The following is a 14,509-nucleotide window of genomic DNA, read 5'->3' as shown; positions in this document are numbered from 1 at the left end:
ACGGTTTGGTACTCTTGCGAACAACATCTTTTTATTGGAGTGGTAAGAGTCTTACCAACATTAAACGTGATTTTAGCAAAGAATCTCGATCTTGCTTCAGAATGCTCGACAGGTCTGTATGTTGGCTAATCAGCTACGGAGACGAGCTCGACAAGTCCACAGCGGAGAAGAGTCTAGCAGGTCGCCAGGAGAAACGAGCTCGCGAGATCGGTTGCTCACCAGGTCGGCATGTCTCCGCGAGGTATTCGAGAATTTCAAAAGACTAGCTCTCGCGACATCGGCGAGTTCGTCATGAATTTTTTGGGTTAGTTCTAGGAGGGCTAGGGAGGTATCCTCGAGCCAAACTATTGGAGAGTTCAACCAGGTTATGAGCATGGCGTCGTTCGGCTATCTATTTGTCCTGGTTTTCGAGATGTTCGATGATGGTGACCTGCAGTTGCATTTTCGTTAGGATAAGTACGTAGACGATGTCGCCACTCGTTGTCGGCAATAGCTGGAGCTAGGGTTTGACGATGCTCGTCACGTGCGGAAGCAAAAGGTTGAATTGGCACGTCCGGCGTTTGAGCAATGGTAATGTTGTTTTCTGGTGCCTTCGATCGTTGTTGCATGGTCGGCGCGCCGAGCGCTGGTAGCATGGTGGCGGCAGTTTCTTCTTCACTTGCTTCCTCATCATAAAAGGTAAACTTTCTCTCTCTATTTTTTTTATTTTTGTGTCTATGCTTTCTCTCTCTTCTCTCTTTTGCTTGGTTTCCCTCTTAACCCCAAGCCGTCGCCGTCCATCATCCTTTGTGTGAGATCGCCCATGGTCGGCCGACATGATCGTGTTAGTTTGATGGGTGATTATAGCGACCTTGAGATAGGTGAGGATGAGGTCGGAATTGTCAGAATCGGAGGTCGACATTTTGAGCCGAGATCGATCGTGGGCGGCAATCACACGGAATCTCTGAGATCTGCGGTCGCAGGTTCCGACGAGGGTACTCACGAGATCAAAGCCACTTTTCTTGGGTCGACCTCAATCGAGGTAGATGCTGAGCTCGGCGGCGAGCGTAGGTCAGCGCAAACCACTAGCAGGTTTGACGAGAGCGGTGTCGGAACACGGCACGATGGAGATTTTGATAAGCGGAGGTCAGCGCTGCTCTCTGGTTCTACCAATCGCGAGGTCGGCAATTATGGATTGGAGATGGTTAGTCGCTACAATACGGATCGAGGGAGCGATCTGGATTTGCTCGGCAAATCTGGTAGTTTTCGTTGTATTGAGAGAGATCAGAGAGATGCGAATGAGGTCGGCATTTCCTCCATGGTCGGCACTTCCCTCGAGGTCGGCGACGCTGGAGCCGGAGGTCGGCACAATCGGGGACTTGCGTGTTCAACAACTTCTGGCGAGGTCGCCATTTCTCGCGAGGTCGCTTCTTCTCGTGAGATGAGCAACGCGCGAGCCGAAGGTCGGCACGATCATGGATTTGTAGGTCCGGACATTCCTCGTGAGGTCGCCACTTCTCGCGAGGTTGGTAACGCTGGAAGTCGGCGCGATCAGGGACTTACGGAAATTTCTTGTCTTCGTCCCCATCGTTGCTCTGTTGGCTGTTCGGAAGTGTTGTTGAGATCTTCGCTGGAATTCGTCATGAGTCTTGAATCTTCGTGGTAATGTGGACCGTCGGCTGATTCATCAAAAAGAAGCGCTCTACTCTTGCCCCACGGTGGGCGCCAATTGTTTGTACTGGGGATTGCACAACACTAAGTAAATAAAGATTTTCGGGGAAAGAGTGAAGCTGGTTCTTTTATTAACGATAAAAACGTGAGGTCGTCACTAACACGAGTCAAGATTGAGCTCGTCAGTTCACAGGAGAACTAACAAGCTAATAATGACGAGCTCGGAAGCTGAAAGGGATTATACAAAAGACAATAACGGTTTTACACGCAAAGTATTGCTCTCTGGGTATTCTCTGGGGTCTGGATCCTTTTTCCAATAGATGTCTCGAGCTATTTATAAGCGAATGTAGAGTTAGAGCACTCTAGGGTTTTCTGTGTGAAATTCCGAGATTGTCCTCCGAGGTTGGCCCATTTCCTTCTATCTCTGGTGAGTCTTTGTTGGGCCGAGTTGGCATATGGGCAAAGCCCATATCCAACAAAGATTAGTAATGGAATCGCCATAGCCTGTATAATTCGGGTCATAGTATGTAGAATTCGGGAATAGCGAGAGAAAATCTTTTAGAAAACCATCTCTCCACTGAAGGCAATATTAATAATCAATAAGAAGAGAATTAAGCATGATACAGAGTAATCCTCAATTGTACGTGACTTAATTAGCATGCGTGATCTGGAGTGGCAAGCGTGATCAAGATTTTGGGAGCAATTTCACCTCGCAGGATCCGATCATATGCCTCAAATTTTTCCAGAAGCTGCAAAAAAAAAAAATATATATATATATATATATATATATATATATAATAAAAATATAAAGCCAAGACCTGTCCGAACCCAAGGAAATAATAATAGTAGACGAATTTAAATTACCACCGGGGTGACATCAGCCTACCTCTTCGTCACTGAAGACTCTGCTAAACGAACCCTTCCGGCGGCGTGCCTTATCAACAAGCACCTCGTTGTTACTGTAGAATCTGTCAAATCTTCTCGCGGCGATTTCATTAGCTACTTTCGTGACAGCGGCGACGGCAGCTTCACTACCTACTTTCGCTGCGGTGGCTTCGGCTTTATGAGTCGTTTGGTTCACGCAATTCTCTCCTTGTTCGTCATCTCCCCCAATCTTTAGGGTTTCCCTCCGTATCCTCTCTCGCACGCAACTATTTTATTAACAAACTGTACTTTGGTTTGGCTAATTTAGTTTGTATTCGGTTTATAGTCTTAAACCGATCACAAAACATCTGGTAGTCGGTTCACCAAAACAATCTTTAGTAAAAAAAAAGTTTATTGATTAGAGAATTTGGTAGTCGGTTCACCAATACAAAAGTTTTGTTTAAACAAATTTTAAAGTTAAAAGTCTAAAACATTTTTAAAAATATAAAACTATAACTCTAATACGTATATATATTAAAAAATGTTGTACACACTAAATTGCATACTGTTGAGGTTGCGTTTGCTAAGGTTTCGAGCTCGTTGGCAGATTCTTGATACGAAATGGAAACCAGAGACGATGGAGATTCTGCCGTTTGTCATAACTACGGGTTGCTTGTTGCATATATATATGCTTCTCCTTCGAAACTCCGAGTCTCTTCCTCCTCCTCATCTTTTTCATATTTCCTCATCCCATGCACCATTATTCACACATTCCTCCATTGAATCATCATCATCATCATCATCTCCAGATTTCACAATAAAATTATGCAACAAGCAACCCGTAATTCTCATCTTGTAAAATATGGATTCTGCTAGTTTTTTTGCTGTGTACATCTGTTTTGATATGCAGCTTAGGGCTTAGAATGTCAACTAGATAACTTAGTGTTGATCGTTTATTAAATGGATTATGGTTATAGGTTCTTGGAACCTTTCTTATGAAGAAGAAACAGACATAATAAGAAGTTAAGCCTAATCCGTCTATACAGTAGAGAGTCTAATTCTTGGGAAAATTGTTAATGTGGTTGGTTATATACCTCTATACATGGGATTCCTTTTGAATGTGAATCATGATATGGTATATAACCTACCACATTAACAATGAACAATTTTCTTGAGACCTACTCCACCACACAGTGTTGCAACATGATTACTAAATTGGACCCGGAAATTCCAATAGTTGCTGTCCAACAAAAGTATAAGATTAATTAATGCACATAACCAAGTCTCGCCCGTCCATAAGGGAGGTAAAACACTTGCTTTAGGCCACACAATAGAAACATAATCGAAAGACCATGTTTGCAAAATTATATGTTTAGACTAGTAGTAAATACTAAATAGTCGTTTAATATGTATTGAGTATTGACTATTGAGAGTAGTCGTTTAATTATTCTTTTTTATTTGGCAAAACATCTTTCAATATTTGGTTTATATAAATAAGAGATTTGTTGTTTATTCAAAAAATAGCAAATCCTCGTAAAATTAATAAATTTGCTGCTAATACATTTAGAAGAGTTAATTTTCATTCACTCTTAAATTTATGTCGTATTTTTTTTAAGTTCTTGTTAGCATTACTTTAAAAAGAAAATTAATTTCCGCATTTTCAAACCTTTTCTACATATTAAGCTTTTGATTTGCTTAAGGGCAAGCAAAAGTTAAGTCTGGAAAAATTGATATATCATGGTTTTTAGGTGTTTTTAGTCATTATAAAAGTATTATTTATAGAGTTTTTTTTGGTGTTTTTGGAGTCTTTTTAAGTCTTTGCAGATTTAAGTACGTCTTGGACTTATTTGTAGAAGTTATACTGAGGAAACAAACTCGGAGACCAAAATTGATGTATGCATCAATCGATGCCACCTCGGTGTGAGTGACACATCATTCTGACAACAATTGAATTGCGATATGAGAGTGTTATTGATTTCTTGAAATAATCTTAGATGAGCAAAATTCCTATTTACAAAGAGATTTGGTTTAGAGATTTTGTGAACTTATCAAACTTGAATTTAATGCTAGTTTTTTTTTTTTTGGCAAACGAATTTAATGCTAGTTTAATCGTTAGGATTTACAAAGAGATTTAGAATTCTAGTTTTTAGAATTAGAAAATATTCGCAGCGACAGCTGGTTAATTTTGCCATTGTGATTTGAGTTCTAGAATTGTTCTTAATAAATCCTAACATTGTTTAAAAGATACAAAATTACAAATGCTAAATTTTGATAGATATATTAGTCACAACCAAAAATAACTAATCAATCAAAAATAGTCAAGGAAATTAAAATTTGGGAAATTGTTGGTTTGATTTGATTTAGAGTTTAAAAACCAAAATTTCCCACAACTAAAATAAATCCGGCAAAAACACAACCGATTGTGGTTTATCGATGAAATATTTATAAATCTGAAAACCAGATTTAGTCCAAGTGAGTCTTTAACCGGATTTACTCTTTTGGTTCATGCAACTGTTTTAGTAACAAACTATTTTGGGCCAAGACCCAAACAATTTCTAGCCTACGATTTCATTTTGATCGGCTAGCAAAATAAAAATTTAAAGAAAATCAGAACTATGAGCTTCAATCAAACGTTAAAAGGTTAGAGACAAGTTGGTTGAAACGAAGAAACACAAAAATCACGTTTGTAACTACTTGACTTTTTCCTTTTCTCATGTCCTAACTAACTAAATTCTCGTCACAATGTTTCCCAGTATTTAAGCAAGTCTGGTATCAAGACCACTTCATCAATACAAGTAAACAAGCTTATAAGTGTTTTCTTTATACGTATAAACATCTCGTGATCAAAACAAGTAACCATTCAAAAAAGATGAAAGGAAAAACTTTGATTTTCAGTTTGCTCATAATGAGTCTCGTCATGGCACAAATTCAAGTAGAAGCAAGGACCTGCTGCCCGTCCAACAAAGCTAGAAATGTTTATAATATATGTCGTCTCAATCGGTCCAGGCAAAAGTGTATTTCAGTGAGTGGATGTCAAGAATCTGATACATGCCCTCCTGGCTGGGAAAACGACATTCTGGAAAACTCAGGTAAATGGGAACATGTCTTTGATATTATTTGTTAAAAGATCGATCAAGGTTTTATTTTTGATGCAATATATATATATATATATATATATTTTTTTTTTCTTGACTCAGATGATGTTGTTAATGAGTACTGCAAGTTAGGGTGTGAAACTTCTGTTTGTGGTGCCATGAACACTCTCAAAAACTCTGGTAAAGCGAACTCCCCAAGTCATTTTTATTATTATCTCGTAAGAATAATGGACAAGAAACATTAATCCATTCTAATGTTTGTTTTGGTGACTAGATGCAAGTGAGATTGTGAAAGGAGCCCTTGAACAATGTGCTAAGGCATGTTCTACTTTCTGCACCAAGAGCTCTAAAGCCACACTTGTAACAGCCTAGACTGTTCTAATTGTCGTGTATGTGACAAAAATAATGCTAGACTCTTTGAATAATTTGTACTTCTGGTATGTGTGTGTGCATGTGTCGTAAAAGGCTGTCGATCTCTAGATTGTTCATGCCCTCTACTTCCCTATCATCTCTTAATAAAGAATAACCTGTCTTTTATTAATCTTCTTCTCTCGAAACATTTTTATTTGCTTTCCACTAATTAATATTAACTATTCCACATAAAGAAGAGAGTATGAGATCTCACAAGACAAAGATTAATATTTACTAGCCTTCTTGTTTTAGCCACATCTTGAAAATTGTGGATTCTGTTTGTTATTTTTGTGTACATCTGTTTTGATATGCGGTTTATGGCTTAGAATGTGAACTACACAGTGTATATGTTGATAGGTTACGGTTATAGGTTCTTGGAACCTTCCTATGTAAAAAAGAAATTGAACGAGTGCACAAAAGCCAAAACCATCTTTACAATAGGGTCAAACCAAAACCATCTTTACAATAGGGTCAAACCAAATCCACAAACGCACACGAAACTAGTCAAACTGGAAGATGATAAAATATCAATCATCCTCCCAAGAAATCAAATTGAATGATAAGTTAAGTCATATCAGGTCAGTTAATAGATGATTTAGATCCATCGCTCTTGTTTCTGCACTGTCTCCTTCAGACCTGCCTTACGAGCATTGGTAAGCAAAACTCTGTGAGCTAACCTTCCTCTGCTTCCTATAGACAGCCTAACTCTCTCCATCCCGACATTAATGCCACCACCTCTTCTCAACGGTTGCTGCCTCGGGGAACATTTCATTTGCATTCTCTTTTGTATGCTTCGTCTCAGTAACGTCTTCCCGTTACTTCTATGTAGCTTGGGGCTGGTGCCGAGCACTTGGTTCTTTTCATCATGCGAGTTTGTAATAGCTTGGCATGGTGGCAATAATGACAAAGCTGATGTTGATGTGGTTGGAATGAAAGGCATTGGAGCAAGAGTCTTCCTTCTTGGAGCTGGTGGAATACGTTTTGCGCAGATAGAGTATCTTCCTGTTCTCTTAGGTATTTGCACTTGCTCAGCCAATTCTGGATTGTTCACCTTCTCAATGAGGTCACTGTACTTGAGGCCACCATTGGGTAAAGGAGGTAGATCATAGCTGGTGGTGCTCTCTGAGAGTGGTGGTCGGGTCAGATTCATCATTTCTTTCGAAGTTGATGTGGTTGGGGCAAGAGAACTTCTTCTTGGAGCTGGAGCTGATGGAATACGTTTTAAACAGATAGAGAATCTTCCTGTTCTATTAGGTATATGCACTTGATCAGCCATTTCTGGATTGTTCTCCTTCTCAGAGATGTCATTGTACTTGAGGCCACCATTAGGTAAAGGAGCTAGATCATAGCTGGAACACTCCAAGAGTGATGGTTGTGTTAGATTTACCATTTCTTTTGAAGCTGATCCCAACAGTATGTTTGCCAGCGGCGGCCTCTTTGATATGTTCTTTTCATCTTCAGTCTGCTGTTTTGTCTGCTGTTCAGCAATCTTTGTGTCTACATGTTGACGTGCAAGCTTTCTCTCTACCAGCAGTTGCGATTCAAGTTCTTTAACCTAACAAAGAAAGGTGATATGTAATGAATTCAGCAAGCTGAAAATTATATAACATGTTTTTTTGGTGTGGTTATGATCAATTAAGTATTGTTTACCTTGTCCTGAAGGGTTTTGTTCTTAGTGTCTCGTTCCTTAATCTTTGCTTCTAAACCGTACATTGTTTCCTCCATTTTCCTAATCTGTTCATCTTTTCCTTTCATATCTTGCTTCCATTTCTCAACCTGATAAAGAATTAACACAGCTCAGAACACTAGATGAATGATTCGATAAACACACATGTGGACATGTAGCTTACCATTTGCTTGTATTTCAAGAGTTCGGTATTGTCTAGCTGCTTCTTAGCAGGTCCCAACTCTATCCCTCTCACTCTGATAGCAAAATTGAGTGAGCATAGTGTCTCACTTTGGTCATTCTCGTTAGGACTGATTTGAACAAACATGAGGGTCTTTGAATCTCCTCCTGTCATATGCCAATCATTTTTCATCGTAAGCTCCATAATAGATTAACACAATAGTTAATGAAACATATATAAGCAAAAAGGAAGTGGTTGGCTTCAGTTTGTTGATGTTAGTCTATACCTAGAGAATCCTGAAGCAAGTGTGTGAGTTTTGAATTTCTGCAAAAGGTAATTAAACGTCAAGTTGGATAAAAAAAATGGTGACTGTAACTCACGGTAAATAGATGTATCATATGAACCTGAAAGGAATGTGAGAGCTTTTGTTAGCGAGAGCGAATATGACATCCCCGAGAGCAGATAATGATTTGTTGGTGCTTTGAGTCTCCTTGAGCCGTTCTCCTTGCACTTCTGTCTTTGCAACCCGTTCGCTTCCTGCTAAATCAACTAACCACAGTTTGCTCTTTGTGCACTCTCCATTCAACAAGTTCTCCCCTTTTACCATCACACAGTGAATGCTGGGCAAAGAAAGAAGAAAAAAATACATTCAGATAGTTTCCAATTGTAAAAAAAGGATACTACTACAGATCAAATCAGATAAGCAGACCAGTGAGATCGGCTGCTGTGCTCATTAGCCGCCGTTTTCCCAACAGCCCTTGCATTACTTCCTGTTTTCAACACATCCCAGACCTCATCTAAGCTTTTTACAGGTGCTTCAACCAATCCTGGTACGTGGTGGTTTCCTTCACTCACTTGCCTTATTTCAAATCTGCAAAGAAAGGAGTATCGAGCTACAATTAGTGATAGCAGAAACCAATTAGCTGAATTTTAGCTCAAAAGCAGAAAGAAGTTACTTATAGTCCTAACTGAAGCTCCAAGTAATAAAGAACGAGTCTAAAGAACCATGGACCTTGCATGGTTAACTTCATAAAATAAAACACCAAGGAGGAAGGCATACAAAACTAGCCAGTACCTTTTAGGCGCAGATGCACTTTGTGAAGCTGGAACTAATAAATCTCTTATCTGCTCGTTGTAAACTTCCAAGACACTGACCGAGATCTCATAATTGTAGCGGTTTTCCCGTTCTTTTGTGATTGTAAACAGATTCTCCAATGTTCTATAATTTACACCACGATCATGTTGAGTTCCCTCCATGGTAAAAGTTTTCCCAGTACCAGTCTGGCCATAGGCAAAAATGCAAACGTTGTATCCATCAATGACCGACGTAGCAAAGGGAGCAGTATCTTCAAAAACATCAGCTGTAAAAGTATAAGAAACAACATGTCGATTGGTGAGATGAGATTTCCTACAAGGCAAGTACCAAAGGTGATAACTGTAACTGATGCCAAATATCACCTTGGGAAGCGTTTGGACCAAAAACAGAATCGAACTTGAAACTCTTTTTGGGAAACCCATTTGACATGACCATGACCTCCCCATTTTTCGCTGACTCAACATCAATTCCCATTGATACACCTGCTTCAATTTCTTCAAAGTTTAGAGGTCGACATCTGCAAAAGACCCTGATGTTACCTGTAGGAAAGAAATCAAAGAATGATCGCTGTAAGTTGTTAGGCTATCAATTTTTGCCAAGGAGATCCCTCTAGAAGTTGTATTGGATATAAACACAAACCTTTTAGCTCTAGTATCTTGTTGTATAGTTCTTTCCTCTCTTTTTCTCCAGCTACAAATTTGGCTTTGAGATTTTCATGCAGTTCTGCGTCCTGCTTTACTGTTGATTACAGATGTCAACGGATTAAAAGTCAGAGATACACGTTTTAGAAACCTTTCTAGTGCTAATGGTAAGTTCAGATGATAGCAAGACAAAGACTCACCTCTGGACTGTATGTGATAGCTGAACTCGTTGATATCTTGGGCTAGCAATTTATATGAGGATGCCTCCTCCAACAGCTTAATTTGGTCCAGTTTCATGATCTACGAATACGAATTAAAATGAGGCACAAGAGTTTGCGGTTGCTGATCGTATTTTAAGTTTGCGTCTCTGTACCTTCAATTTTCTTGTCAAATCTCTTAATGAAGAGAACCATCTGCTCTTCTCCTTGACTTGTCCCTCAACAGCAAACGCTAGATATGAACAAGTAACGCAAAGTCAACTTTCCCGCTTGCAATGCAACACAAAACAGAAAAGAGAAGGATGTACATACCCAAAGAACCAACATGCATCGACTTGCGCATTAGTTCATTTTGAATCTCACGGAGAGAATCCAATGCTTCTTCACATTCTCTACTCTTTTTTTGGTTCTCCTGTTTAAGTTCCTCAATCATTCTCTTCATATCCTCCATCTCTCTCTTCTGCTGCTCACAACTTCTTATCCCTTCGGTCTCTTCTTCTGTCCTGCAGTCAACATTTTCCTAAAAAAAGCATGACAGTTTAACTATCTGCAGTATATGTAATTACCCCCAAAGTAAAGTAGAAATATCAAAATCTCTCACTTGAATTGGCCGAGACAAAACAGTGTCAGTTGTTCCTTTAACCGCTAGCATTCCAGTATCTTCAACATCTAAAAGAAGAAAAAGTGTGAATAGCTCCATGATTTTCAAATATCTCACAAGGAAGTGAAAAAAAAAAAAAAAAAAACATACAAGTAGAAGTTGTCTCTTTTCTTATAGAAATGCCACATAGAATTGCAGTTCCTGTCACTCCTTCTAATCGTATAGACAATTCCCCTTCCCGGCCAACGAGCATCCTTAAATCAGCAATCACAAAAGGTGTGTTTGCTCCTACTGGCGAAAACAAATCAAGACCGGATATGACCTGCAAAATAGTTTTTTTCAATTCAAATCATAATGGATATGGTGATAAATAACAAGACAAGAAAAGCTCAAAACGCAATGATATGCCTTGCCTTTGCTCCTGGAATAAATATATCAAAAACTCTAACTCCCGGAGGACCCTCAGTGAACTCAATTTCAGCAAAATGCAAGTCAATGAAGTAATCCCCAGGTTGCAACAACTGAAACTTGTAAGCGAAATTACCAAGCCGAGCTGTTTGATACAAGAAAATCTCATCTTCATCACCAACAAGAGCATCAGTCATGATAGTTTCACCTCCACTGTAAAACTCATCCTTCAAGAAAGTTTCATCAGCGAGAGTCACATCCGTGGTTGTAGAACCAGAGTTAATACTAATAACAGGAGTTGTAATCTCCCGAAAGTTTCCAGGTGGAGAAGGTAACTCAAAAGAAGACTCAGGAGACAACTCAAATCCAAACGTTTGACAGACTGCTGAGAACTTCACAACTTGGCTTTTACGTCCACCTCTTATATTAGTAGTAGTAGTAGAACCATCGATTCCATTCTCTAGAGAAAGCTCAGTTGAGAATCTTATCTTCTTAGCAAATTCTGGAGAATCTTCGTAGCAAACTCTCGGTAAATCTGGTGAAGCACCACAGTTAACTAAATCAGGAGATGCTAATGGAAACCCTAACACAAGTTTGCCTGAAAACAAAAAACACAATCGAACCCAATGTGACGCCACTTAAGCGATTGATTTCACAAAAGAGGAAAAAAGAAAAGATCGGTTACCATCTAACGCTACGGGATCAGGATCACTAGATTGTTCCGATTTCATCAATCCGGGGCTTGATTGTTCCATATGAACATCTTCTAATTCAAATCCGAAATCAGTAAAGCGAAAAGAGAGAACTCAGAACTCTTCTTAAAAAAAAAAGAAAATCGAACGACGTACCGTTACTCAATTCGCAATTAGAATCCAGATCTACCACCGTTGACCTCGATACAATAGCCTTTTCAGCTGCTGCTGATAAGCTTTCACGTCGCGAAGAAGCATCCGTTGCGAGAATAACTGGATCACAACAATCCTCCATTAACAAAAAAAAAAGGTTTCGCAGAGAAACGAGTAAAAGAGGAGAGGGAAGAGATTTCAAATTTTTGGTGAAGAGAAGAAAGAAAGAAGAAGAGGAGAATATTTTTTTTTGTGGGTTAATTAAGGTTAGTAATAATAATAAGACCCGAATCGGATTCTCTTTTTTTCGCCGTTGCGGTTATTTTAACGTTTATCAAGACGACCGTTGTTGATCCTTTTTTACTTACTGACTTTGAATTTTGAAATTGATTTCCCGGTCAGCCGGGCAATGATTAAATTTTAAAACCTTCTTTTTTACGGGCAGGGGGATTGTACTGACACGTGGCTATGTATGTAACCGTATTCAGAGAGGACATAACTAAATCACAAAAGGAAATTTATTTACTACAAATAACCGGAGATTAGAGTTCTAATTGCTTCTGTCATCCATTCATTGGGGTGGATAAATCCTATTTACTGTTTGTAAATTATATTAGTCTATAGAGTAGTAAACCGAAAAAACAAAAAAAAATTAAGTTGAATTATTTACAAACCGTTTTTATATAAAAAACAAATTTGTTTTGTAATGAATTATTATTTGTTCTATGAAAAGAATAAAATAGTCTACTTTATTATTGGTTTAAATTTAATCCTCTCAGTCTACTATGAAATAAGAAATCAAAATGTACATTCAAATTCATAGTGTAAGGAAGAAATAATAATAATAATAAAACTAAAATTGGACCCATGCTAGACCACAAGTTAACATTTATTTTATTTATTTTGTAATTTTTATTTAAAGTGTTATATATGTGATTGTTTTATTTGTTTTAATTTTTTTTATTGCTCAAACACTATGCCATGAAATCATATGTTGAATATAACTTATGAAAATAACATCTATTTTGTAAGATCTATTCTAGTAGATCTAGATTTTGACCTTCGGTACATTGCAGTTTAAGTTATTTGATAAAAATATTAATTTATGTTTGTTAATTTTATTTGATTTGTTTAGTTTTTAAAATTATATATTGTATTTTGATTGTTAATTATATGATTTAACCTATACTATACCGCATATTTATTATTTTGTTACAGTATTAATTAATCGATTTAATTAGATATATCTATTAATCTAATATTCATATTGTTAACAAAATAATGAGATGATATTTTATCCATGTAGCACCGAATTAATGACATTTTAAGTTTCTATTAATATCTACTCAAACATGTCTAGCCATATAACACATCGTGTAATATTTTAATTCGTTGTACATTGCACAAAAAACTTCATAAAAATCTAAATATATTTTTAAGATTTAAAATGTTTTAATAAAGTTTCTTTTTTTTAGAAATTGAACTACTTATAATATTTGAACTTCTTATAAAGTTTAAATATTATTAATATTTTAAACAGTTGTAAAAATTAAATATTTTAATATTTGAAATATTAATAATCTTTAAAGTTTTTAAAAGTTCACAAAATAATGAGATGATATTTTACCCGTGTAGCACATAATTAATGACATTTTAATTTTCTATTAATATCAACTCAAACATGTCCTGCCATATAACCCGTCATGTGATATTTTTATTCGTATATATTACTAAAATTTAAAATGTTTGAATAAATTTTATTATTTTAGAAATTAAAATACTTATAATATTTGAACTTCTTATAAAGTTTAAATATTATTCATATCTTAAATATTTTATAAAAAGATAAATGTTTTAATAATTGAAATATTAATAATCTTTAAATTTTTTAAAAAGTTATAAATTTGATTTTTTAAAGTTATTAAAAGTTGAAATTCTTTAAAATAAAGAACCATAATAAAATGCATAAATTTTTTAATTTCAATGCCTGATAAACCAAGGTTTCTGCTCATTCGTATTCTAAATTATTTTGGTAGGCCTCGGCATTCGGTTTTGGTTCGGTTGTGTTCAATTTCGGTTAGTTTGGATATAGTAATTACCATTTAGATATTTTAGAAATTTCGGTTTGGTTCGGTTTGGTTTCTTTTGGTTCAGTTTCGGTTCGGTTAGTTGAAGAGGTAACCATAACTAACATAAATTATATTGAAATTAACCAAATAAAACTAATATAACCAAAAGTAACCGAATATAACCAAAATTAACCAAAAATACATTACAAAGTACAAAAAGGGGGAAAAATATTGATGCGATTTTACAAAATAGTATTTAACTTTGTAAATTCAAAATAATAACATTTAGATATGTTGATTATTTAAAGTATTTAATTGTTTTGAATGTAGAAATAATAAATTTGTAATTTATTTTAATAGTTTTGCGTAATATTAAGTATATTATTTTTGGTATCTTCTATGTATTCAAATATTTCGGTTAACCATTTAATTTTTGGTTCGGTTCGGTTCGGTTTCGGTTAGTTTGGATATAGGATTTTACTAACCATTCGGTTATTTGAGGAATTTTGGTTCGGTTTTGTTTTGATTTTTTCGGTTCGGTTCGGTCGGTTATTTGGTTACCGGTTATTTTGCCCAGCCCTACATTTTGGTCTCTTTTTTATTAATATGACTTTGAATATTGCCCAGCTCCACCACATTTTGTATATTTTTTTTATTCATCAGTTGAGCAATATGTGTCTGTTTTAAAAAATTTAAATTACATCATAGGTTGAAAAAATCATAAATTTTATTAACTAAATATATTAGATAAAAAATTAAAATAA

General features: G+C 36.5%; 2 protein-coding genes and 1 long non-coding RNA gene across 13 annotated transcripts; 1 reads left to right on the top strand and 2 right to left on the bottom strand.

Moving 5' to 3' along the window:
• Positions 1-1,749: 1,749 nt before the first annotated feature.
• On the bottom strand, positions 1,750-2,835 carry LOC147941621 (uncharacterized). The gene is made up of 2 exons (XR_015560690.1): positions 2,537-2,835; positions 1,750-2,399 (listed from the first exon to the last, which is right to left on the bottom strand). It is a non-coding gene; the product is annotated as an uncharacterized LOC147941621 (long non-coding RNA).
• A 2,473-nt stretch (positions 2,836-5,308) lies between these two features.
• On the top strand, positions 5,309-6,150 carry LOC104701897 (thionin-2.1). Its single transcript, XM_010417656.2, has 3 exons — positions 5,309-5,603; positions 5,712-5,789; positions 5,884-6,150. The coding sequence occupies exons 1-3, from the start codon at positions 5,384-5,386 to the stop codon at positions 5,979-5,981; spliced, it is 396 nt and encodes a 131-aa protein (XP_010415958.1). The 5' UTR covers positions 5,309-5,383; the 3' UTR covers positions 5,982-6,150.
• A 280-nt stretch (positions 6,151-6,430) lies between these two features.
• LOC104701896 (kinesin-like protein KIN-14Q) lies at positions 6,431-12,024 on the bottom strand. Of its 11 annotated transcripts, none has more exons than XM_010417655.3 (17): positions 11,680-12,024; positions 11,517-11,594; positions 10,837-11,429; positions 10,574-10,745; positions 10,424-10,491; positions 10,135-10,342; positions 9,978-10,054; positions 9,805-9,904; positions 9,603-9,701; positions 9,326-9,502; positions 8,943-9,228; positions 8,577-8,738; positions 8,272-8,487; positions 8,154-8,191; positions 7,871-8,034; positions 7,671-7,796; positions 6,431-7,575 (listed from the first exon to the last, which is right to left on the bottom strand). In XM_010417655.3, exons 1-17 carry the CDS (start codon positions 11,816-11,818, stop codon positions 6,616-6,618), a joined length of 3,663 nt encoding a protein of 1,220 aa, XP_010415957.2. In that variant the 5' UTR covers positions 11,819-12,024; the 3' UTR covers positions 6,431-6,615. The 11 variants fall into 11 exon arrangements, with proteins under 11 accessions (XP_010415957.2, XP_087315314.1, XP_087315315.1 ...); XM_087459188.1 differs by having other exon boundaries at positions 10,968-11,429; positions 11,517-11,597; positions 11,680-12,017; XM_087459189.1 differs by having other exon boundaries at positions 10,968-11,366; positions 11,517-11,597; positions 11,680-12,012.
• Positions 12,025-14,509: the final 2,485 nt, after the last annotated feature.

This window comes from Camelina sativa, chromosome 7, assembly GCF_030686135.1.
Source record: "Camelina sativa cultivar CO46 ecotype springtype chromosome 7, ASM3068613v1".
Lineage (NCBI taxonomy): Eukaryota > Viridiplantae > Streptophyta > Magnoliopsida > Brassicales > Brassicaceae > Camelina > Camelina sativa.
The sequence above is the reverse complement of the archived record's forward strand: the minus strand, read 5'-3'. Positions and strand labels throughout refer to the sequence as shown.

Coding starts and splice junctions, on each gene's coding strand:
- LOC104701897 (XM_010417656.2), top strand. CDS start 5,384: ATGAAAGGAAAAACTTTGATTTTCAGTTTGCTCATAATGAGTCTCGTC. Junction 5,604..5,711: donor CGACATTCTGGAAAACTCAG/GTAAATGGGAAC, acceptor TTCTTGACTCAG/ATGATGTTGTTAATGAGTAC. Junction 5,790..5,883: donor GAACACTCTCAAAAACTCTG/GTAAAGCGAACT, acceptor TTTGGTGACTAG/ATGCAAGTGAGATTGTGAAA.
- LOC104701896 (XM_010417654.2), bottom strand. CDS start 11,818: ATGGAGGATTGTTGTGATCCAGTTATTCTCGCAACGGATGCTTCTTCG. Junction 10,343..10,423: donor TTTTGTCTCGGCCAATTCAA/GTGAGAGATTTT, acceptor TGCTTTTTTTAG/GAAAATGTTGACTGCAGGAC. Junction 9,702..9,804: donor CTATCACATACAGTCCAGAG/GTGAGTCTTTGT, acceptor TGTAATCAACAG/TAAAGCAGGACGCAGAACTG.